This window comes from Sinohyriopsis cumingii, chromosome 1 (assembly GCF_028554795.1).
Source record: "Sinohyriopsis cumingii isolate HCF-2022 chromosome 1, ASM2855479v2, whole genome shotgun sequence".
Lineage (NCBI taxonomy): Eukaryota > Metazoa > Mollusca > Bivalvia > Unionida > Unionidae > Sinohyriopsis > Sinohyriopsis cumingii.
This window is the reverse complement of record NC_142961.1, coordinates 80,380,755-80,407,154: the sequence shown is the minus strand read 5'-3', so window position 1 is coordinate 80,407,154 and position 26,400 is coordinate 80,380,755. Positions and strand designations below refer to the sequence as shown.

Below are 26,400 nucleotides of genomic sequence, written 5' to 3'. Positions count from 1 at the left end.
ACACTGCATTTGTACATTAATTGTCACCGGACGGACCAAAGTTACTTGAACGAATAGAGAGTAGTGGTAACTGAAATGTTTGTCTTTATTAACATGGCGAATTATTTGGTTACAAAATTGCAAAGGTTAAAAAAGTTACATTATACTGCACCATAAATAGGAAAAGCACCAAAACAAACCAATAGTCATCTGTAGGGGTTATAGTTCACTGACTTCATGAAAACTAGTGAGATACAAAAATAGCCATAGCCTCTGCAACTACAAGCTTACGTAATAAGAAGGTAAATATTACAAAATGATTATTGACATACAGGAACGCACACATTAATGCGTTTTAAAATTTAACCATTCTTCAGTGGAGAAAAAAAAAGAGTTGCAAACAAGTAGTGGAGACAATTTCACCACTATTCGTTATTTAATGGCAAATATGTTATTATTAAAAGTCCTACAGATTTTATAAGTGTATAAATTACCCAATGTTTCATTCCACTGATGGCAACCGTACTGGTGATTTATGGAGGATGATCACCACTCTAAGGCCAAATGTGATAAATCTCCTAATTATAGTGCTTAACTAGAATCTTTTTCCTGAGTAATCCGGCCACGGCAATTCACTGTAATTGGGCTGTAAAGATAAAATATTTTCAACTGAATTGAAGACAAGCAAAATTTATTCATAACTTTATGATCATGTTCCTTTCAGGGCCCCAAGTTGATGATAATCTGTTCATACATAACTTGTTATATTGTTAATGAATTCATTATACTTCATCAGACATGCAACTTCTCTGAGCGCTGACCAAAAGTAGTAGATCCATACATAGCCACCCACACATAAGGGCAAGCCCCACCCGCGCAGCAAACCCTTAGGAGAGAGTTTTCAATATTTAACATTACAACCTATCTGAAATTTCACTTGAAACTGTGATTAATGTGACCCCACCACTACTTATCTCGTGCCTTAATTTCGAATTGTTACCGAAACTTGAAACATCATCAGGTCTTTCATGAGAAATAGAATATAAAGTGTTCACATAAGTCCTAGTCACCGATTTCTTAGTCAATAAATTGTTAACACACTTACGGGGCCGATGCAAAACCGAACACTCGGTTTATTTACGTGTACATAGATTCGCCCGGTTATGCAATTTCTCGAGAAATCGCATTGGGATTCCAAATTGTGGTGTTGTTCGAAATTTTTGTGCAACATAATATCCGCTAGCATGGCCGAAGCTGGTCAAAGTATTGCAGCACTAGCCGCATATTTAGGGGTGAAAGCAGGAAAAGTAACGTTAGATGGGAGAGATAAGGTAAATTATCTACATTTATTTGTTAATTCGACATATAACATGAAAAATAGATAGCTTTTAGACTTGTTTAATTTATAAGCTGCAAGGTTTTCAGTGTGAATATATAGAGTAACATATTTTCGTGGACGTTGTTTCTCTCTCTCTCTCTCTCTCTCTCTCTCTCTCTCTCTCTCACACACACACAGAGAATTGTATGTCATCCCAAAATTTCATAGTTTTAACATTAACTAGCCCTCCAGTTTGAGTTTGAGACGTCGACTATGATCCCCACGATGGGGGGGGGGGGGGGAGAAGAGGTCTAAATGTGTGAATCACTGGGGCTTGTATCGTTGCTTGATTTATTTGTAAATAATGTATTGTGTATATTTAATTTATATTGTAAGTTTAACGTTTTGTTCTTGATTGTAATTTATAAACAGAATATTTTTACCCAACATTTGAGTTCAAGGCATGACGTGTTTACAGTTAGATTACTTTCTTTTGGATTGCTTTAATTTCTTTTATGACATATTTCAAGTGAATATGTATGTAAATAGGATTTGATAAAGAAATAATTCCTGTTTAGATTACGTGCGAATCCTATTTGATTTGAGTTTACATTTGTGATGTTGACATTAGATATACAGTGGTCCCTCCCATAAACGGCCCCCTGACCAGCGACCACCCACTCTTTATGTCCAGAATCCCTTGGCACCAATGAGTTTGTGTTCAAAAGTACCACTAAAGAAAGGCCACCCTCTAACTAGTCCTACAGTGTAAGACTTAGCACATGTTGGTTTTGTTTTAGTGCTATGTCTTACTATCCTAATAACGGCCTTGTAGTCAAAGTTTCAGGAATATCTCACACATTTGGCAGCATATATCGACACTCTTAGACTAATTTATGTGTAGTTAATATACTTACTGTGCTGTCATTATCCTGGCGTAATGAAAATATGACACTAGCAAATGGACGTGCTTTCATGTTCTGTTGACATACATTTGAATTTGTTGCAATGCGACGGTAGTAGGTTTATGTGGCGGATATGTTTCTTGAATGAAACAAAATGTTGCTTTACAGCTCCAATAGGCATAATATATTTTTTATTCAGCATGTGAAATAAAAGCTGGCAGCAGTTTCCTAATTTGTTACTCATATTTGTATAGCATAAGCAAAATCACAGACTGTATTTTGCTTTTCAGAACAAACGGACACAGAAGCAGTTTTCTCAACCATGCAACAGAGAAATCAAGCTGTTTTGCTAACCTTACTTTTCTTATCTCAGTCTAGTCATCTCAGACCAGACATTTCAGTCAGGGTTTCCATGTGCTCAGAACTACTTTTAAAAAAAGAAACCCTTGTCTTCTGCTATGCCTGACATAGTTCTAAAATCAGTCAACAAAAACTACAAATATATAACAGAAACATAGTAACTTAAGGTCAATCCATCTTTGAGAACACACCATACAAAAACATTTTGAGAGAGAGACAAAGACACACACGCATATGATAGCGAGCTTTTTGGTATTATGCTAGTTCGTTCCATACAGCATGGTCAGTTTCTTCTTATATGCAGGCCTTGCTCAGTACATTTTCAGGTCAGCATCATTAAATGTAGCTAAAGCTATCTAACTAGTTTTAAATACTTCATGTGAAACAAATTATATACTGTTCGCTACATTTAATGATGCTGACCTGAAAATTGACTGTGCTACATCGCTGTTCTTCATCAGGTTATCTTTGGTCATCCACATTTATGCTTACCAGCTGGTGGCCATCTAAGGGCTATCATGGGTATCTGTTCATGGCGCATCCTCATTATGTTTCAGAGTCATTTGATCCTGAGCATCTTGATCTCCATGGAAATGCTGTTACATCCTGTCTTTTCATATAGGTTCACATTGGTGATCTTGTTTGGCCATTAGATGTTGCAGATTTTATGGAGGCAACTATTGTGCTTCAGCAAAACTATTTTTTTTCTGGTACATCCCCCCCCCCCCCCACAAGGATTGGCTGTCGTTTGGTTGATTGTTGCCATTCCTGTTCTGTCTTCAGAAGCTGGTTGATTGTAGCTAATCCAGTAGCATGACTATTTTAGTGTTATCACAGTATACAGTATTCATGCCAGATGTCATCATAAGTGGATTATGATATAACAAAGCACTGGTAAGATGGTTTGCCAATATGAACAAAGGATTTGTTTATGTAACACTAGATAGATTCCAGTGCATTTTATATTCTAGTTTGTGGCTTCCTTTCATAGTGCCATTGAATTTCTCAACTCCAAACCCAGAATTTGATATACAAGTTTTAACAGCTAAAAATGGTATTGCTAACAAAAAATCACCAGCTGGTATATTTGTAGCCAATAAGGAACAAAAACACAATTTGCGATTTTGGCAAAGCCTGGTGCAATCCCTGGCTTTTATTCTAGAAACGCATATTCTACTTTTCACTACTCAGAGGTTTTGCTAGGACTTTAAAACTAGGAGTCCAGGACTCCCATATTGGTAAAAATAGGAGTCCCACCAGCAAAGAGTGCAGTCCCATCCCAGAAAACTTGCAGATTAGAATTATTGATTGCCACTGAGTTTAATTTCTGCATTCTTTATAACACTGACATATAGCTCTTGTTTGTCCATCAGAGTGAGACTGTATTTTGTCAATCCAAGAAAAGGTCTTATTCCAAACACTAAGTCACACATCACATACTTTCTTACACTTGGCTACTGTCCCATCCGAACTATCAGTTCTAGCAACCTTAGTACTCTTCTGAATGTCATTTTGTCTAAGTCTCAACATGTCTTGATTCCAAGGTCACATGCACTGCTTATTCAGCTACACTTGGAAATGAACACATAAAGAAAGCTGAAGTTGATGTACTTTTACAAATGACCAAACATACATCTCTGGGTCTTTCTGCCTCTGAATTCAATCATTGTGAACATCAACACATTTTCCCACCCAGCGGCCAGTCAAGGTCTTTGATCTTGCCGCCCAGCTGTTGCATTATGTTCTTTTGATGTACTCTTATGATGTCAACAAGTACATCAGGGGTTCTTTCAGCCACTGAATTCTTTCATTGAAAATATCAGCACATTTTCCCATCCAGCCACCATTGAAAGTCTTCAAACTAGCCACCCAGCTATTGCATCATGTTCTTTTGATGTACTCTTATAATGGCAACATGTACATCAGGAGGTCTTTCAGCCACTGAATTCTCTCATGGTAAATATCAGCACAGCTAATTGATCAACACATTTTCCCACTAAGCAGGTGGCTGAAGCAGGACTGTCAAGTCTTTGAATTTTGCTGCCCACCTATTACATAATAATAATAATGAGGACTTTGTATAGCGCCTAATCTTTAGAAGCTCTAAGCGCTTTACAACATTAGACAACACCTATAAGATAAGAAACATAATAATATAATTACAAAAACAAACAACATGAAATTAGAAAAACATTAAAAAATAAAAAAACATGCTGAGAATATTTCAGGTAGGAAACATTATTAGGTCTTTAAATTTGTTCTTGCAGTCGAAATAAGTGAGTTTTGAGAGCCCTCTTGAATGTGATCACTGTGTCTTTGTGTCTAAGTTCAGTGGGCAATTCATTCCATGTTGCTGGGCCCTGGTATGCAAAAGAACGCTGTCCATATGACTTTGTTTTCATAGTTGGAATAATGAGTATATGATTGTCAGAAGAGGAGCGTAAGTATCTTGCTGGTGTGTACACATGGGTGAGGTCAGATAGGTATGTTGGACTAGAGTCCGACAGTGAAATGTAGCACAGAGAACAAATTTTGTGTTTGATTCTGGATCGAATGGATAGCCAGTGTAGGGTACAGAGCAGCAGGGAGGTGTGCATATGGAGGAGCCCCGCCTAAGTAATTTTCTGCATCCCAGAAAAAATAATTGGCATCCAAATACATGTGATTTTAAGTGTTTCCGAGACCCCTGCTACCCAGTCACTTCAACTTTATGGATAATGAGACTCTGAGAGCAGATAAAGCTGCCAAAAGCATCCCTGTAATCAGCTGTTTATGAAAAGAAAAGTCCACATAGGGACTTTAAGTATCGTATCAATCAGTGTTTTACATCCATGGCAGAATATGAGGAATGAAAACTCCAGTAATAATTTTTGGAACATACAACCCACCATTAGACAGTGATGTTATCTTATAGAACAAATCACAGAGATGAGGTGGTATTCAAATATCAGACACTTAAACCTTCTGAAGGGAGAACTTTGACCTGAATGTTTACTATGACACTGGAGAACATTCTTCTTCATTGTACCAAATTCCAAAATATGAGACATAAATTTGATATTATCTCACTCAAGCAGCATTTTGATGTTCTGGCAGAACAAAATCTTGGACTATTTAAAAGAATGCATTTTATATTTTTGAACTTGGAGCAAATGCATACATGCCACCCATTATACTTTTGGCTTAATCAGTATGCATTTTTTCACCAAGTTAAATTTTATGCTTGCAAGTATATGGATTACTCTTTTTTGGTTCATAAAAAAATAATGTAATTAAGTTATTTTTCTCATTTTTATTATCATTTCTTTAATGGCACTCATATAAATTTGAGAATATTCTTAAAAAGATGACTGCTGCATAAGAATAGCGTAAGGGTACTTTGTTCTTGTTTTCTATTTATAACAGCTGTATATCATCAGTTTCCAAGAAAACAGATGGGTTTCTTCAAATATGAACTTTGCCTCATAGATTCATTATATTGATAAGCTTGTTAGTTAGCAGAGCAGTCAATACCTTTAAAATAAATGGTGCCAGATGTTAGCAAACACTTTATGGTGTGAGTTGTTGAAGTTATATGACAGAAAATGTTTGAGCAGATGGATCTTTTCAAACTTTGAAACATGACAGATTAGAAAAAATGACAAATCGACACCACTTTACAAACTTTGAAAGAAGAACGCAAGAGTGATGTAATACAGCACTTTGATAATGTAGTTATGTCTCTTGAAGAATTCTAGTTCACAGTGATTCAGCAAAAGTTACAGACATAGACTAGTTAAATTGAATCTGAAAATAAATAATTTTTCAGTATATTTTTTTGTTTGTATTCTGGTTCTAATCCATTTGGATTTTGCCCTTTGTGACAAGAATTTTGACTAGCTGCAGGACCAGGTTAGTAGCAAAAATAAATATTTACAGGCTGTAATTCTGGCATGTCATATATAGAGACAACATTAGGTAGTGATATATATATATATATACATATATATATATATATATATATATATATATATATATATATATATATATATATATATATATATATATCAGATACTGTGAATCTGAAAAAGTGCGGGCTTAACTTCAGGAATTTTTGTACACATTTAACACAATTTCCCTGTGATTGGGTAATTGATAATTAGGATCAATGGGTATCTGGTAGAAGTTGTCTAAAAATTTTAAAGCTTTAATAAACATGCTGAGTCGGTTTCTGTCATAGGGAATTAGACCTTGAGACATAACGCGTAAACTGTTGGGATCCCTACCTCATACCTACACGTATACTTACTAGGCATGAGAAGAAAAATGAATACAAAAAATGACATTGGACTCCAGGTTTATCCCCAGCACCATCAGGAATCGAGTATTTTTGTCATAACTGTGAAACTATTGAGAATCCTACTGTATAACCATATACACATGAACTGTACATTAAAAAAATCCAAATATACATACAGATGAAATTGGCCTTGTGGTCCATATCAACCTCTTGGTACTTAACTCCTTGGTCGTAACTTGCTATCATCCCATTTTATACCCAAACATACACTTATTGGGCACAAGAAGACAAAATATATATATCCAACTAAAACATGTCTCTGTATCTAGGGGAGGTGGGGGGGTGGGCAGGTTGGACTAAATAGGAGAGCTTGGGCATATGTGTTTCACTAACACTTTTGTCTTTTTTCCAGATCCAGTATGTTTGATAAGTGTAATATTCACCATTTTGATGGAATGGGGTAGAAATATTCAAGATGTTATTCAAGATGTTAAAAGACAAAAAATTTCTTCTTTTACAGATACCAGTGGTAAAAGGAAAGACAGGCACAAGAAGAGGTCTTGTGTCCATTGCTAAGCATCTTGTTCGAGCAGCAGACAAAAATTCATTATTGGGTCTGTAATATTCATCATACATTGTTTTTTAGGAATGAAGCAAGAATTGGCATTAACTCAACTGTGTCAGATTCTTGCTGACAGGAGGTAATGAGTTCTCAGAATAGACTGATTGGTTAGTTAAATGCCCAGTTATTTTGGCATTATACCTGAACAGGTGCAGCACCTAGTTTCAAAATCATGTATTTACGGATGAAATATGGATGTGTCTGTTTTGAACTTAAGGTAAATCCTGTAAAACTACAATAAAAAATTTTTGTGGATTGTTTTAATATTTGCAAATTACCCATGTGAATAATTAATTTTTCAAATTTATTTGATTGCATCTTAGTCAATGTCATACAAAACTGGCAAAAATATATATATATATATATATATATATATATATATATATATATATATATATATTATTGACAAATGTTCAATATTTCACCAGAACTCAATTTATGCAGTAAAAAAATATGGTGTGCATATTACTTATAATCAAGTATTTTATGAATAATTAATCATAATACAGTGTGACCTCGCTATAACATGGTAGTTGGGAGCCATAGTACCTGACTGTGTTATAGACCAAACCATGTTATAAGCAACCCGGTCAGTTAGCTGAAGAAAACGATGCATGTACCCCAAAAAATTTGCTTGGGTGGGGGTAGTTAATAAATGTGGGTGGTAAAATGTGTTTCATCAGCACAGTTATCATCTTAAATCAATGCATATTAAATGAAATATACACCTGTAGTGAAAACAGAGAAGGCATATATAATAGTTTACTTTATTTAGAGAACCATGAATTGGTACATATACGTGAATACTGTGTATATATACATGTCTAATGTATAGCATGAATAGAGATCAACACTGTGTACTCACTGCGAATCTCATCATATACATTGTTGAATCCACAATAACTAATTGATTCCATCCAAAATATGCACACACACAGAGATTTAAAATATTCAGTAATTTTGTCACAGGTCATATTGGACTGAATTCATTGGAAAAACATAGCACAATCATGTAACGAATGACGAAGCACATTTACTTTTCAGTAAGTCCCAAGTCGGTAGAAGTGAGTTTGCATTTTAAGCCACCATTGGTAGTGTTCATAAGCACAAACTTTTTCCTGCAAAAAGGAAACTTTCGTGGCACAAGTTCCAGTCATGTTGGAAAATGCAAAAATCCATCAAATTCCATTACTTTTATTTAAGTTAGGTACTGACTTCGTTTGAAGAAAAGTTTTTTGTTTTTATTGAAGATTGAAGTTGGCTTTCTTTGATTAAGGGTGCATGCATTATTGAAGTCACCACTAAAGGACAGCTTTGGAGAACCAAACAAATGCTTATTTCTTATTGTGACGGCAACATCAACAAATTGTATTGCATGATTGAGACTGGGTTTTTTTCCATTTGCTGAGTACATTTTCATAACAATTGGTGCTTCAAAGGTAATCTGTTTCCTTTGAAATTTTGGCAAAATATTTTATCTGGGTACATTTTTAAAAGGGAATTGGCCGTCATTTGGTTTATTCTGGTTACTGTTCTCTCTGCCCGTTGAATAAACCAATACGATGTGTGTTTTTTACATTTGTGGTAGCAGCGTGATGATGCCTTCCACACATGTTTCAGAACTTTTTTAACAAAGGGTCCACGGACGATTGAGATGCAGGTGTTCTGGTCTGATGACAGGGATTTTTTTACAGAAAATGTGAGTGTTCTGAAGAATTTAATTCTGAGTAAAAAGAAGAGGAATTTTACTTAACATCCACATACAAATGTCAGTCTATGTAAATATATTAATTACTAGCGAGTGGCCGAAAATCCAACGAAAGATAGAGTATGAGATAATGCCTCATCCGGTTGATCTCCATTACCAGAAATGTCAACAACAAAAAAGCGGATATCTCACAACATACATTACTCATGCTAGATGTCAAGATAAGCAGATTATGATATAACAATGCAATGTTTAGATGGTTTGTCAATATGGACAAAGAATTTGTTTATGTAACAATAGATACATTTCGGTGCATTTTACATCCAGTTTGCATATTCCTTTCATGGGAGCCACACCACAACCATGTTATATCTGAATTCGTGTTATAACGGAGCATGCTGTGGGGGGCCACACTGTATATTGAGAATTAATTTCAAAATACCCTTTCATTTTTAAAGACATAGTAAACTTAATTTTATTAATTTAGTTTATACTTTCACTAGTTAAGTTATTCTGTAAATTAGAATAATATAAAAATAGTCTTAACTATTTGTAAACGGGACATAATGTAAAAACAAAAATTGATTAATGAATGTTGTACAGTGTTTTGGAATTGAGACCTTTTGGATATACCGTATTAAGACGGTGAATCCAATAGGTTTCCTTTAGCAGACGTTCCATCTCAGAATCAGCTATAACAGTAGGTTGAAAGGAGAAATCTTGCAAAGTATGTGAACTCTTGTTAAAATATGCGGCAACATGAGATGAAAATGATTGATCAATATAATTTTTTATGTCTGATCTATGTTGTTTCGTACGGTTAGATATTTGTTGACTGGTTTGTCCAATATATTGGATGCCACATTTTTTGCATGTGATAATAACATTTGATGTTGAGCAGTTAGCATATACTGTACATCTTCCACTCGCACCTCTCACCATTAAATTTTACTGCTCTGGTGGCCTAGTGGTTAGAGTGTCGGATGTAGGAGGCCGCATGTTCAAACCCCAGGTCAAGTCATACTAAAGATGCATAAAAATGGTACTAACAGCTGCCTCACTAAGAACTCAGTATTAAGAGGTTAGTGTTAGGACTGGTCAGCCTGGTGTCAGGATAATGTGACTGGGTGGGACATCATGCTACATGTCTGTGGCATGATGCCCCAGTGCTAGACATCTTTATAAACTGCCACACTGCAGACATCATAGCAATATGACTGAATTTTTTTTAAAGCTACATTAAAAATTCAAATCACACACAGACACACACACACATTAAATTAATGTCGAAAAGATAAAGTAATGAGGGAGGAGATGAAAGTCTATGGGACAGATTGTAAGAAGTCGTTATAGAGCTCTGACTATTAGGTCATTCATCAGATATATACAAGTAGGATATCAGAATTATCTCACTGTGTGTTTGTGTGTATATATATATATATATATATATATATATATATATATATATATATATATATATATATATATACTCCCCTCCATTTTTGCTCTCTGTTGATGCTTCATGATGGAAGATAAGCAAAGTACCTACAAATCACCACCATGCCGCGGCAGGCATGCTGAGAGCAACTCCACCATGTATGGGGCTAAATGATATTACTGATTGACATTTGAACAGCCAATAAATGAAGACCACCCATGTGGTGTCTGCTGCTGTTGATGGCTTTTGTTGTGCATGGTTATTAGTCTGCACATGAGCATTTGTCTTCAGAGAGTGTGTTATGCCCAGTAAATTGGTAGGTAGGTTGTTTAATAGTATGGCATCGCAGTGTTGGCTATATAATATGGATTACAAGTTTAAATTTTAAAGTGATAGAAAGCTCAAATGTAATGTTAAAAATTACCAAAAGCTCTTTAGTTAGAAAGATGGCCAAGGTCATTGAGGTCAGAATTTATCTTCTGCATTATGATGTTTACACTAGTAAGAGTAGACTTGAGGTATGTAATCTTTAATTTAGTTTTAATTGCAGGGAAAACAACTGAGGACCAGGCAGCTGTGGATCAGTGGCTAGAGTATCGAGTCAGTCAGTTGGATAGCTGCCAGGGAGACAAGGAGTTGGCTGGTGTTCTTAAGGTTACTCCTAAATCTGTCATCACTTTTTGTGATGGTTAGTGATTGAATATCAAGGGCTATTTGTCCACTTGTTATGGACAAGTGGCTTTTGGCTTTTGAAAAAAACTTGGCCTGCAGAATTTATTACTTATCCTTGAGTAAGATAGAAATAAGGACCTTAATTTTGTGAACACAAGTGTCCTGATTAATGTGTATTTTGGGTTTTACTTAAATTTGAGTGTAGCTTTCCGAAGTATTTTAGAGTATACATTTGAAGATTTATGCAGAAATAAAGTTGATTTATAGCAATAAATATGAAAGTCTTTGCTGCGTGTTACATTTTATTCATACATTATAGCTCACATGTATTTTCGGAACCCCATGCGTCAAGGTGGAGGTAATGAGATAGATTGGAGAGCATTAAGAAAAAACCTCCACTATTTCCCTGTGCGTCCTGATGGAGTGTCCGCAACAGCTTGCTGAGTATTGCTCTGCACGCCATGCTTTTATGCTCAGTCATCAAGACTGACCACTCGAAAGGGCATGGTTTACTATGTGTACTAATAATAATAATGAGAACTTTGTATAACATCTAATCTTTAGAAGCTCTAAGTGCTTTACAACATTGGACAACACCTATAACATTAAAAACATATATAATGATATGATTACAAAACACAAACACCCTAAAATTAGAAAACTGAAAAGCATGCTGAAAATACTAAGGTAGGAAACATTATTAGGTCTTTAAGTTGCAGTCAAACTAGGTGAGTTTTAAGAGCACTCTTGAATGGGATCACTGTGTCTTTGTGTCAGGTTCGGTGGGCAATTCATTCCAATTTGCTGGGCCCTGGTATGCAAAAGAACATTGTCCATATGACTTTTTTCTTAGTGAGAATAATGATTATACGATTTTCAGAAGAGGAGCGTAAGTATCTTGCTGGTGCGTACACATGAATGAGGTTGGATAGGAGTCTGTCAGTGAAACGTAGCACTGATAACAAAATTTGTGTTTTATTCTGGATCGAATGGATAGCCAATGTAGGGTACAGAGTAGGGTTGAGGTGTACTCTGATTGTGGTACTCAAAGGATGATCTGAGCAGACGTTTTTTTGAAGTTTCTGGAGTAGATATTGAGACGAACCAGACAGAATTGAGTTACAATAGTCCAGTCTTGAAAGTACTAATGAACACACAAGTGTTTTAGTGGCATCAGCTAAAAAATGTTTGTGAATGGAGCTGATGCATCTCAGCTCAAGATATGCAGCATTGCATATGTTCATGTCATGTTGGTGCAGTGTGAGAGTACTGTCCAGAATAACACCTAGGTTTCGTACTGATTGTGTGAATTTAATGTTGGTGTTGCTGTATGACCCCAGCAAGCATGCAGGAGTTGGACTGTGATTATGTTCATTTTAATTCTGGCTCTCCAGTACAAATTGGAGGAAGGAATATTTAGCTTAGATTAGGGAATTGGTGTCACAGAAAAGGAAAGCAAAATAATCCTATCAGGTATTGCTGCTATTAAAATTAATTTTACTTCAAAATATATGTGTATTCACTGGACCAGAAGAGCATATGGGATGGTCTGTTGTACACAAGTTTGTTATTGCTAATCCTTCTAAACTTCTTGGAGGATTGCCATGAAACTTTATGATGTAGTTGGTCATGAATAAATATGGTGTTGCTTGGACATCCTGTCATTGCTACTTCATCTGAATGTATCAACATGGAAGTTTCATGAAAGACTTCTTATGATGTCTAGTTGATCTTATAATGGGGCCGTCTTGAAAAGCTTGTTATCACTACTCCTGATTGGATGGGGATATCCACATGGAGTTTTCAATAAAAGACTTCTTATGATGTCTAGTTGGTGCTAAATGAAAATGTCCAATACGGCCACCACCAAGGCTCTCTTGAAAATCTTGTTATCGCTACACCACCTGAATAGATGGTTATATTAACATGGGGCTTTTGCTGTAAGACTTTGTACTCTGTTTAGTTGGTCCTAATTGAAAATGCTTAACTGACAGCCACTGACATCTTAAAAATTAAGAAATCTTGTTATGGCCATATCTGAATGGATTGTTCATCACTGTGGAGTTTTCACTAAGAGACTTCTTATGATGTTCAGCTGGTCCTAAATAAAAATAGTACTGATCTGGTGTCTTAAAAACCTTGTTATGGCTACTCCTCCTAAATGGATGGCCATATCAACATTGGGTTTCACTAAACGACTTTTTATGATGTCTTGTTGGGCTTAAATGAAAATGGTGCCAATCTGATATCCAGTATGGCAGCTGCAGTGGCCATCTTGAAAATCTTAATGTAGCTACTTTTTCCTGAATGGATGGTCATATCCATGTGGAGATTTTGCTAAAAGACTTCTTATGATGTCTAGCTAGTCCTAAATAAAGATGGTTCCAATCTGATGTCCAATATGGCCACCATGGCAGTCATCTCCTCCTGACTGGATGGTTATATCTATGACAGGTTTTCATTGAAAGACTTCTTATGATATACAGCTGGTCATAAATAAAATAAATGCTGATCTGATGTACAGTATGACTACTGTGGTAGCAATCTTAAAAATCTTGTTATCACATCTTGACTTAAACAGAAAGTCACAAGCAGCCAGTTTGTAAATCTTGTTATTGCTACTCCTCCTGAATGGAAAATCATATCTTGAAAGTAATATTTTCTTAACTCCTCTCCAAATGGATGGCTATATCAGCATGATGTTTTATCAATGGACTTCTTATGATGCCTAATTGGTCCTAAATAAAAATGGTGCAAATAATAAATTCAGTATAGGCTGCCGTAATAACTGCCTTAAATATCTGGTTGTCACTACTCCTCCTGATTGGATGATCATGATGACAGGGGTTTTTTCTCTCACAAAGTCCTAAAATATGATGTTACTATCCCTACAAGCAATATGGCTGGTGTAATGTCTGACTTAAAGATCTTGTCACTCCTAACCCTGAATGGATGATCATTATGACATTGGGTTTTCACCAAAAGACTTCTAATGATATCTGCTTTGTCCTAATTGAATAGTGCCAAGGTGACATGCAGTATGTGTACCACAGCTTTTAATTTGAAAATCTTATCAGTGAAGAATATCAGACATGGTTTTAGTACATGACAGTTAAAACGAAGAAATTGTCTTACCTTGAATTCCTGGAAATTCTTTTTGCCCAGTCGAGTGTCAGTCCCTTCAAGGGATTCTTTGTTGTTTTTTTTTTTGCTTTGCAGGCAAATTTAAAAGCAAAAATAGCTACAATAATTTAGTGGTATCGTTCTCAATGTTCTCCTAAAATATTAAGACCGGAAATGTAGTCTATTGCCCGAAATATTTTTGAAAATGGAATAGTAGGCACGAATAGGGTCTTGGGAATTTAAATCTTTTAGAACCTATTTGCATAAACTAATTTTAAATCTTTTTCCTGCAGGAGCTGAATACATATCTAGCAGACAAGGTGTATATTGTGAACCATATATTGTCTCTGGCAGATATCCTACTGTATTATGGACTTCACACACACTTTGTAAGGATTTCAATGTATTTTAATTGCATTTATATCAGGTGGGGGCCTCAGGTAGCTTAGTGGTCTAAGATGTTCACCTTAACTGATCATTGATATCTCACCTCTGTTCCTATTGGTTCAGGTATTGGCTTTGCAAATGTGAATATGTGGGAAAACTTGCATATAGCTTTTTATGGGTTGGTGGTTCTTCCCAATGACACAGTGACCTACTTTTGTACAAGTACTTTGTTTTTAAAAGTTAACTGAAATTTAAAAGTGTTATCTTCACAGAAACTTTCCAGCTGCATGCATATGTTAATGGAGTTTGCACAGAGCATTTCTTTTATCATTCTAAATCCCCCAGGTGAAAGTAGATCACATTGACCTGCTTTTCTTACACTATTAGATATTGTTTAAAGGTAAACCTCAATTTTAAAGTTTATCTTAATTGTAAGTCTCCAGCTTTTGTTATGCTGCATGTATGGAACTTGGTGCAGGTGTTCCTTGAATCATCAAATTTTCATGCCCATTTGGGGTTAAGCAAGAGAAATGTTAAACTTAAATGGTAATTGAAAATAATTTCTTTCATTCATCATATATTAATTGTTCAAATGCATGTTAGAAGCTTGTTGATATTCTTTAAAAATCTTTTGTTGGAGACCTGATTTTAATTTAAACTTTCATTTGCCTGTAGTGTTAGCATTCCTAGTGCAATAATTTTGTTCTTGATGCTGCATATGCACAGTAAATTTATTGAAAACATAATAAGTGTGATGATTTTGTCTTTGCAGGTTGGAATGTCATATTATGACAAGGAGAACTATATGCATGTTTCACGTTGGTTTGATAATGTAAGTTATACCCCTTTACACCTATCACTAAACCTTACTTTTAGAGGTCTCAGCACTTAGATGAGTAAAATTTTCCTTTAAACTTATATCTTACTCATCCTTATCATTAATTCTAAAACAAACTTCCTATCTCACTATTAATTTTTGGTGGGATTGACTTGGGTCTCTCTAGAGAGAGATGGATTAATTTGTAAGGGCAGCTATAGTGTTTTGAAGAATTATGGGATTACATTGATGTCACAATGAGTTCAATCAATCTTTATGCATGTGTACAACCCCCACCACAGTAAGTCAAACACTTTACAACTGAAAGGGGTACAGCTAGATCATTAAGTTCTTATTGTTTCTCTGGAAGTCAACCAAATTGCTTAAAGCCCATTTCCAGCAAAAACTACAGTTTAGTGACCAGTGATTTATATGAATAAGCAATTTGACTCGAACCCCCACAGAATATAATTCCAGTTGTTATTGAATGGACCAAAGTTTCTGCAGCCTGGATATAAATGGTCATGTGATACAGATCAAGAATTTTTTGTATATATTGATAAATTCTGCAGACTACTTTTGGTTCCCAGTTACCAGGTAATTTTATGTTAAGCTTTATCTATACCAGCATCTTACACCATAATAGTTATAAACCCTACCCACCTACCTTTGTGATTTCTGACCAAAATGCACAACCCCCTGATTAAAATCGCCCATTAGAAGTTAAAACAGTATAATTGCGGTCTTTCCTGCATTCCAACACTCACCCCTTTTGCCAAAGAAAGCATATGGCAAGCTTTACAAGTCATTCTTGAGAAATTATTGCATTATGCTTCAACAATATTTCATCGGCCGTTATTCAAGGTCAGGGTCATATCTCAAGCAAGGGATCTCACTAAAAATGAACATGATTTTGAAAGATCAAAATGCATAGAGAGCAAGAACAACATGCTATAACGTGCCATACGCAAACATAATATTAGGAAATAGGAATAGCCTGGGTTAAACAGCATCAATCAATTTTTATATATTAAAATAATGATAATAACAAGCTCCTTATATGACTGGCATGACCCGCTCTGACACCTAACCCTATATTACTGCATAAGAATCGATGACTCTTGGCTGGAAGATCAAGCTATGTATTTAGTTGCAGTAATGATGGGGGCCCTGAGTGGTCTAAAGCGCTCTCCGTTACGGATCACTGCCATCTCACTGCTGCCTGTGGTGGTTCGAGTCTCGGATTCAGCCAATGTGGGTATGTGAGAAAGCTTGCCAGTAGCTTCTGGTGGGTCGGTGGTTCTTTCTGGGTTCTTCCTCCACCATTAATACTGGCCGCCATGTATAGCCTATCGTGTGCTGAAATATGGCATTAAACCCCACAACAACAACAGCAGCAGTAATGATGCTAATGAATGAAAACTTCAGATTACCTAAAAGTTTTGTTGATGAAATCTGCTCATATAAAGAATGAAGGGCAGTAAATTGGAATTATAGGGCTTAAATGATCATGGTTGGGAATTTGTCAAAATTTGACACAAGTCATCCTGACATGATGGGTTTTAATATCTGACACAAGTCAGTTAGCCATCAAGTATGGTCACCATCACTAAAGATATAAAAAAAACTTCAAAACAGCTTCTTCTCCAGAACTATATACATGCATACATATACGTCCTATATGTGCAATAAGTTCCTATGTGGGTGTTTACCACAGATGAACTGTTTAACTAGCTCAGTGCAATTAAAAGGCATAATAGTCAATTTCTTAGCTTGGGGTTGGTGTAAACAAAATAATAAACAAAGTTACAAGACTGACTACAATATATACTCTAAAGTCCAGTCCAACTGTAAACAACATGGACTCTTATATGCTGTAGTATAATGTGCTGACAGATCAGGGTCCATGTTTGTTCTACTGATTACTCTTATCAAATCAGATTTGCTGGTGCATTATGCAATACCAGATCTTGGTCGGTGCTGTTATTAGTGAATGTACATGATCGGTCGTACCTTTTTATAAAATGACCTTTATATTTAAAAAAAAACTCTTGTTATTAGCAGTTTGTGTTCATGTGGAGTGTTTTCTCTGAGACTGCAAAATGTGTTGCCTTCAGAAACCGAATAAATGTAATTAAATATGATAATACAAACATAATTTTAGAAACCATTGCAGACACTACCGTCTTCAGATTGTGAGACTTTTTTGCTGGGAGAATTTGTTTCATGTGTTTATGTTGGTCATATTATTAAAATAAAGAACATTGATAATGAGAGGATAGCTTAAGGTTGCCGCTTGGTGTTTAATATCTCTTGTTCAATTGTCATGTACTTTCTGTGATGACTTCTGCATATGTTTAAATCAGTAAAAATGGTTTGGTGCCAAATTTTACCTAGTAAAATGAATTAAATGCTTAAGAGTGTATAATTATTGATTATTGATTAATATTATTGTATTAATTAGCAAGAAAAAGTGAGTTTTTGATAACTATAATCTCATTAGGTCCATGAATGTAGTTCACATGAATGAAGAAACATTTCTGATGTGATGTGAAGTGTTTGATTAGGAAAGTTAAAGCTTTGAGGGAAGAAGAATTTATAATAACTAAAAACAAATATTTTAAGGAAGACAACAAATTCACGATAAAAAAGAATGAAGCATCAGTGAAAAAGATTTCCTTATGTACCTAAATTATAGTACTCAGTTTTAATGCAAATTTAGAATTAACTTTCTTATCTGCCATTATATTTCAACCTAACTATACACTTTGCATACCTAGGTTTAGTTTAATTGGTAGAGAATTTAGTTTAATTGGTAGAGAATGTTAGTTATATTTGTTTTTTTAATCTTTGTTTAGGAATATGATTATTAATAATGAAACACTTTCCTAATGCCCAGAATTATATACAGCAGTTGTGCTTTTGGAAGAAATTTTCATTATCAGCTAACTTCCCATTCAAAAGGAAAGTGTTTGCCAGGTATTTGAATTCTGATTTGGTTTGGTTTGTGTTTTATGGCACAGCAAAGGTGAAAGGTTATTTATTGCTTAGGCAATTGGAGTAAAGTACCTTTCTCAGGAACATGCCATGTTAGCCTCCCAGGATTGATCTGATGTAAGGATTTGATTATGTGGTTCCATTTTGGGCAAAATGTATCAAATATCTTGAAATTTCACAAAGATATATTTCGTTAAACACTGATATATGTTCCACCACTAAAGGAACCATCTGCAAAGTGAACAAAGCCCAGCAAAACCAAATTCATCTTTTTGGCACACAGCACCATATTGACTTTAATCATCCTGGAGTGTATGACATCCACTGACACAGCAACACCACCCAGCATATTTGCCATTGCCTTCACAGTAATACAGATGCAGATTGATCATTTCCTGTACTGAGAAAAATTGAACAGGATCTTCAGGGAAGTTTGTGGAACAGTACCATCTGGTCTCAAGATGCACTTTTTAAAGTCTTCTCACCACCCTCATGACCCACAACACTGTCTGGAAATATGTCATTTATGCTATACAGTTTGTTTGGAGTAATTAGTATAACAAACAGCTTAGACCCTGGTGTGCAGGCACATTATGTGATTGCAGATTATGGTTTATGTTTGCAGTTTGAATCACAACTTGTGCTTGCTGTTTAAAAGAATTCTTTGTAACAAAGTTTGTTATAGCACTGTCATTTCAGAGCTCTTTATTACAGACCTGCCAATCTGTCTTGTTTTTAATTTCAGGTTCAACATGAAGAAGGGCTGAGACAGACATTCCCCTATGTGCACTTTTTACGGACTCGGATTTATGACAGAATGTCACATTGATGTTTGCTTTTGAAAGACTATGTTAATTTTTCTTTTATGCAAAACTAGCTGATGCGTCATTCCTGAAAACTTTTGAGGATTTGACCTCCAGCTTGTGCTCAAAACCCTCAAGGTCAAAGATGATACTTGGCTTGCATTACCATTAAAAGTTAGTGTGCATGAAGTTGATTCAAAATTCACTGTTTGTTTTTATGGGGTGCCAATTTTTTGGTTTGCGCAAAAATTCACATTTTTGTTACCAAATTTTTTACAGATTGCAAATGTGGCCTCAGTGTTTTCCATAGAAGGATCTTCAGTTATTGGGTTTTTAAATTAACTCTTTGTAGTAAGCATGGAATCTATTTAAAAAAAGTGTTATCTTAAAAACAAATCACAGTAATCCTGAACATTTTACAAGTCTAGAATATGAGGTTTTCTCTTATAAAGTTATAATAATTGTGGTTCAGGACTATGTAACTAAGAGGTTTTTCTATTATTTGTAAGCTCTGTCATGTTGTTATTCCTTAAAAACAAAAATATCTTTAATGTGATGTAGTTCAGGATTTGTTCTGGTGATGCCAATTGCTGATCACATATAACTGCCATTACTTAAAATAGGGGAGTCGGTGTGGCTCAGTGGTTAGCATGTCAGACTTTAGACCTAAACGGTATTGTGTTTAATCATACATGCATTGTGCAACATTTGTCCATGGCTGTTTTATTTACACAAACCAAGCAAGCATGAAAGCTGTTCATATTTTACAATCAATGCTGATTCACCTTAACAAAATTGCCTCCTTTATTAAATATAGAATGATTTTAAATTTCTTTCTAGGAACCTTGCAGATTGTGACTAAATGTGACAAAAGGCCTGCAGGCATTAATGGCTTCCACTTTTTTACAAATGATGCCCAATTTTTGCCATTGGATATGACTATTGTTACTAAAAACAGTAAAAAAAACTTTTGAACAACTCCTTAAAAGCCACTAAACATAAATTGACCATATCTGACAGAAACTGACCATATTTGGCAGAAAATATCCTGGCATAAAGACTTTTAAAGTCTATATCAGTGATATTTGGCAGAAAGTATCCTGGCATAAAGACCTTTCAAGTTTATATCAGTGATGATGATCCCACCATCCAGTATGGTCACCAGTGCTAAAAAGTAGAAATACCTTTCAACCACTTTTCAAAAATCTTTGAACAGACATTGACCAAATTATATTGAAAACTTTGCATCAATTCCTATCACGTTCTGCAAAATGTGGCAATTTGCAGTCAGATACAGTTGTGATTAGTTGAAGTGGAAAATCATATATATATGACTTTAAAAAAATGTAAAACATGATTATTTTAGTAGTTGGCTTGATAGTGTTGGAGTGATGAAGGTAAAATATAGAAATACAGCTGTGATTCAGGCATGAAGTCATCATCTGTGAAATGATCAAAATTCACATCTTCTGGTTGATAATTTTGGTTTTATAAATTGCACATACTGCAAAGATAGCCGTCAACCATGATGCTTTTGGCATAATTGTTACATATTTTTTCACAAGATTATGTCATATGCTCGCCTTTATATAGATTACACTTGTCTGGTACCTTCAAAAAATAGAAATAAAGCAGTAATAAGTTGTGTTTATTATGTTTATCATCTCTTGAACCCCAAACATTATAAATTTGAGAATATTCTAGAAAAAAGAAGACTGCTTTGTAAGAATAGCATAAGAGTACATTTGTCCATCATTGACCAACATGTGGTTTTTTTTTTATAGCAGCTGAATATGACACATATCCCAAACATCTGGTGGGTTTCATCAGTTTGAAACTTCACCACATAGATTCATGATATTAATAGTATTAGTGGATAGTGGACCAGTCTATTCTTAAAAAAAACACAGGGCCATGAGTGGTCTAAAGCGCGCACGGTTCCGGATCACTGCCATCTCACCTTTGACTGCATTGGTTTGAGTATCAGGCTTGGTTAACACGGGTACTTGAGAAAGCCTGCCAGTAGCTTCTCATCGGTCGGTGTTTCTTCCCAGGGTTTTCCAGGGATCTTCCTCCACAAGTTATACTGGCTGCCATGTATAGCCTGTCTTGTGCTGAAAAATGGTGTGAAACCCTACAACAACACTGTTTATGCTAAGATACGTACATGGCAGTGAAATTTCCAGCACTAGATATCACCTGTCATGCAATGATACGTTTGCATAGCGTCTATCATATAAATTAATCACCGCTCCGGTGGCCTAGTGGTTAGAGCGTCTGCCTCGGATGCGGGAGATCGTGGGTTTGATCCCCGGCCGAGTCATGCCAGAGACTTACAAAAATGGTATTAACAGCTGCCTCGCTTGGTGTTCAGCATTAAGAGGTTAGTGTTAGGACTGGTAGGCCTGGTGTGACTGGGTGGGACATCATGCTACATGTCTGCAGCATGATGCCCCAGTGCTGGACATCACTATAAACTGCCACATTGTAGACATCATAGTGATATGACTGAAAAATTGTTAAAGCTACGTTAAAAAATCAAAATCACATCACATCACATATGCTAAGATTATGATTTTTGCCACATAAGTCACATTTATACTGCTCTAGGGGTTGGCAGTGCAGACATATTGACATATAATTCTGGAGTTTAGATATTTGTCAACATGTTAACACCTGTCTACAGAATAATCATTTTTAATGATGAGAAGAAACATGAATATCATTGGAGAAGCTTAAATAACAGTGTCATTGAGTTTGAAATGAGTGCAGAAATGAAGACTAATGACATTGACATTGTATTCAAACCCTCCATAAACTGTTGGGAACAGCAAAGTCAGCAACTTTAGGTTAGTGTATTCCAATGTCCAATGGATTTTAAAGACTGTATTTTTAATTTAATCTCGGATTATTTGATTTGTGCAATAACAGTGCTAATTCTACCTGCCATATTCATTTGAATGTGTATTAAATGGTATTAAATGCTTCAAAGTTAACAGTTTTCTTTTGCTTGTTTTCTGTAGGCTTGTTTAACTTGATTGCTCAACATCTCTTATTTGGGTCATACTGACCCCATTTATGAGCATAAACTGCTTTTTGAGTCTCAAATACCCTATAACATTGCCTGGATGGTTCACAGGTTCACTAAATTTGGCAGAACTTATTGTTGCATGAAAGACACATAGTGTTAATGATATGAAAGAAGGAGAACTAGTCTAGAAATCAGTGAACATACAATAGAGCATATATGGGTCTGGCTGTCCAGGATTGATTGATAATGAAAGTAAGACTGGAGTAAAAAGAATCCTTGTAACTGAATAAAATAGAGACACTGCTTTATTGGTGGAATGTCAGTCCTTTTACAGATGAGTTTGGAACACTCATTACTGAAATTAGCACCTAACTGGTGTGGAATTGAAGACACGTTTCAAACACGTGTAGATCCACAAAATGCTATGGCTCACCATTTTCTCTACACGGAAACTGTCATCAAGGAGAAGTCTGTACTGATAAATATAGGTTTGATCATGTGCATTTAGAAATGTAAAGTTATGCAGTTTTTAATATCATGGTGTTTGCATAGGTTTCCTATGGGAGCTGATTTAGTACTGTGATTCCTTAAGGACTTTGAAATTTGTTACAATCATTAATCATTAAATATGGTCACCATTAAAAAAACTGGAAAAAGCGTTAAACTGCTTCTCAAAAACAATGCAACAGAATTTTAAAAAATCTTAAAGCATTCAGGCTTGAAGCTCTTTCAGGTTTGCTTAAATAAATACCAATCCATCATCAAATATGGTCATTGATATTGAAAAATTTGAACGACTCTTCTCGAGCAATTTCACATTAATGCAAATGGTGATGACCTGCTATCAGTTATCATGGTCACTGACTCAGAAAATAGGAGAAACTTTTAGACACTGCAACAGAATTTTACCAAATTTACCAAAATGTATTCCATCAAATTTTGTTCAAACTGTTGCTGATCATCCATCAAAAATAGCCACCATTACCACATAAAACCAACATTTAAATGCCTCCTTAAAAACTGTCGAATAGAACCTGACCAGGTTTAAAGAAAAGCATGCTGGCATGAAGTGCTTTCAAATTTGTTCAAATTATGCCAATCAGCCATCACTTATAGTTTCCATTATTGGAACTGGGGAAATGGTTTCTTCTCAAAACCTGAAAGAGATTACAGAGATGCTGCCAGAATTTTATCTGAAGAGGGATATCCACCACCTCTCTTCTTCTTACCAAAATCAAGTGGGAGTACAAAAAAAATGTGGTGGTGAAATTCATCATAGTTTGTTATTTACCCAATACTTAAATATCTCTCTTTTTACCTGCTCCACTCTGGTCTCTGTTGAAATCAAACTTTTAATAAGATTCCCCCTCTAATAGTATAAATATTCAAGTTCCTTGTTTCATATTATGAATAGTGTACTGTGCTGCGAACCCCCCCATCCTACAGTCTGCCATCTGAGGAGGCTTATGTACAGCTAGTTAGCCAGCTTCAAGAAGTTAGGAAACAGGTCTTAATGGACGTTTTGCAGTTTTCCACAGTTCACAGGCATTATCTTATGGATATAGCTGCTCAAAAATGGATGCAGTCTAGTGACTTGGGAAGTTGTGTTAACATCCAAACATTCAAATGTTGTGTTCCAATAAAAAAGGGTTTATTTTTCCCACAATTTTTACAAATATTGTTGAAAATACCTCCAGTTTTGGCAGTGTTTGTTGTAACCATTTTTAACTTGAACGGGCAAAATCTCTGAAATTTTGGGTTATTTTTTTAGCTCTTCATGGAGTCAAGCATCTGACATTGTTTTAGAATTATTATCGTGTTTGGCACAGAACTCTACTTTCATCCTTCACCTTCTTCATTCTAGGGTTAACATTCTCCCTGGAAATCCGGAAAAGGAATAGATTTGATTCAATTAAGATAAGTCCTTAAACTTTGCAAATATTTATTAAAGTCGGGGGAGAAGATAGTAATTTTCAACTGACACTTTATGACAGAAAAAAAAAGATACATTTGAAGTGCAGGTTAAATTTATCCAGTTCTTACTAGAATTATCAGCAGTGCAGAACTCCTCTTAGTTGCTTAAGATACAATTGCTGCATGGGTCATTTTTGAGTACTCTAGTTCTGTAATTTGCATAGAGTTTAATTTTTATAGGAAATATTTTCCTTACTGGTCATCCTGTTTTTATTTTAAAAAATTACAAATAGATTGTATTTTAGGCATTGTTAAAAGAACTTTAATTCCATTTATGTTAATGTAAGGTTGATGGGTTTAATTTGGGTTATAGAGTATACAGTTTGGCATTTCTTTAGATGTACACCTATAAAAATACTGCTAGCTCCCACTAGGTCATTTTCACTTCCTGGACTTAAAGATAAATTGTAAAAAAAAAAATTGAGCCAATAATTCATTATCTCATTTTTTAAATATATTTTGTAATTCATTCATTGAATTTTCAGAAGCTGGTATTGCCTAGAATGCCAAATTTTGTTTTCCCAATTTGACTACCTGCTAAAGTTACTGTACTTTGGGCTAGTTCAGGCTGATTTTTCGAGGGCATAGGAGCAGCCATTTTGATCAGACGTGCACTTGGATCATGTATGATTTCCACAACTGCAACACGTAAAGAAATTTCAGCCACAGTACATGAATTAGTGGAGGAACAGTCTCTCCATTGTGCATGTTGCAAATGCAAACAACTTCACCTTACAGCTGTCACTCTGTCAGAAGTATCTAATATCTGTAAAGCACTTCCTTGTCTGGTCAAAATGAAGATACTACTTAAGGAATCTGGTGTTCTCTTCCATCTGCTGGTTGGTCTATACATCTGGAGGTGTTCTCATCCATCTGCTGGCTGGTCTATTCACCCCAGTCCCTGACTGGTTAAATTATCTTTGTAGCTCATCAGGGGAAATAGTTCTTGTTGATTCATTGGTTCAGCTGATCACCATGTCTTGTTGGTGTGAAGTTTATACAGCCCTTAGCTGCTGGTGCAGCTGCTTTGTGGGTCATGTGACATTAGCTTCCTCCCAGTTTAAGGTGGGCTGTTGTATCACAACTTCATGTTTGCAGCTATTTTGAATTATTTATTCAATAATTACAAGGGAACACCTTCTTTACCCTGTATTCTGTAAGCAAACATGGGTAATATTTCAATTACAGAACATAAAACCATTATATAAGGTTCTTGTTGCTTCTGCATTCTTTGGAACATGATATCATTGATATGGCACCATTCTTTATAGGATTGTGAGCACGTCCACAGGATTAATGAATGGTAGGAACGTAATGTTTTTGACAAGATTCTTGAATGGGTGACACAATCTGAATCAGATAAAATAATCTAGACGGACACCAAGTTCCAATCCATTGCTGTTCTTAAAAGAAAACCCCTGATCAGATAAGTTGATTACTACATAATCTGAAATATTAGATACAACTGAATAAGTAGGAATGGGTCTAAAACAGTTTCCTTGCTTCCAATTACTTGATCTTGGGGGCCGAAAGAAAGAAGTGTCTACTGAATTGCTATGACATTTCTTGTGCTTATTGCAGTCTTCCTTTGCATGTCTTCTATGTTTGTGGTCTTCCTTCCCTATGATTGGTTATTGGAGGGCTGTGGTTCTTTAAAAAGAGTGGGTAGAATTCAAGTTAAAGACACTGGGAACTAAACATCCAAGTTCTCATGGGATGAAATAAAATAGAAATGCCTGGACTCCCGTTTAACACATGTTGAACCCTACTGGATACAGAGTATATACTGGTGTATCCAAAAGATTTCTCTATATTTCTATTTCTGTTGCTAATAGAGAGCTCTAGATTAGATTTGATAACTGTGTTCAAGCTACTTAAAGTGTTTTGACACTGGGAGTCTCCTTATTTTGGGATATCCCTAAGGCAGTGGTTCTTAACCTTTTTGGGTGGCAACCCAGGTTATGTTTTGGGTGTCAGCCTTGCCACC

The 26,400-nt window shown here is 35.5% G+C and overlaps 1 protein-coding gene across 2 annotated transcripts; it reads left to right on the top strand.

The window, feature by feature from the left end:
- Nucleotides 1–1,174: 1,174 nt before the first annotated feature.
- On the top strand, nucleotides 1,175–22,404 carry LOC149807211 (eukaryotic translation elongation factor 1 epsilon-1-like). Of its 2 annotated transcripts, none has more exons than XM_089963636.1 (6): nucleotides 1,175–1,310; nucleotides 7,362–7,455; nucleotides 11,160–11,263; nucleotides 14,698–14,793; nucleotides 15,564–15,623; nucleotides 19,351–22,404. In XM_089963636.1, exons 1-6 carry the CDS (start codon nucleotides 1,224–1,226, stop codon nucleotides 19,432–19,434), a joined length of 525 nt encoding a protein of 174 aa, XP_089819762.1. In that variant the 5' UTR covers nucleotides 1,175–1,223; the 3' UTR covers nucleotides 19,435–22,404. The 2 variants fall into 2 exon arrangements, with proteins under 2 accessions (XP_089819762.1, XP_089819769.1); XM_089963643.1 differs by having other exon boundaries at nucleotides 11,160–11,297.
- The last annotated feature ends 3,996 nt before the right edge of the window (nucleotides 22,405–26,400 follow it).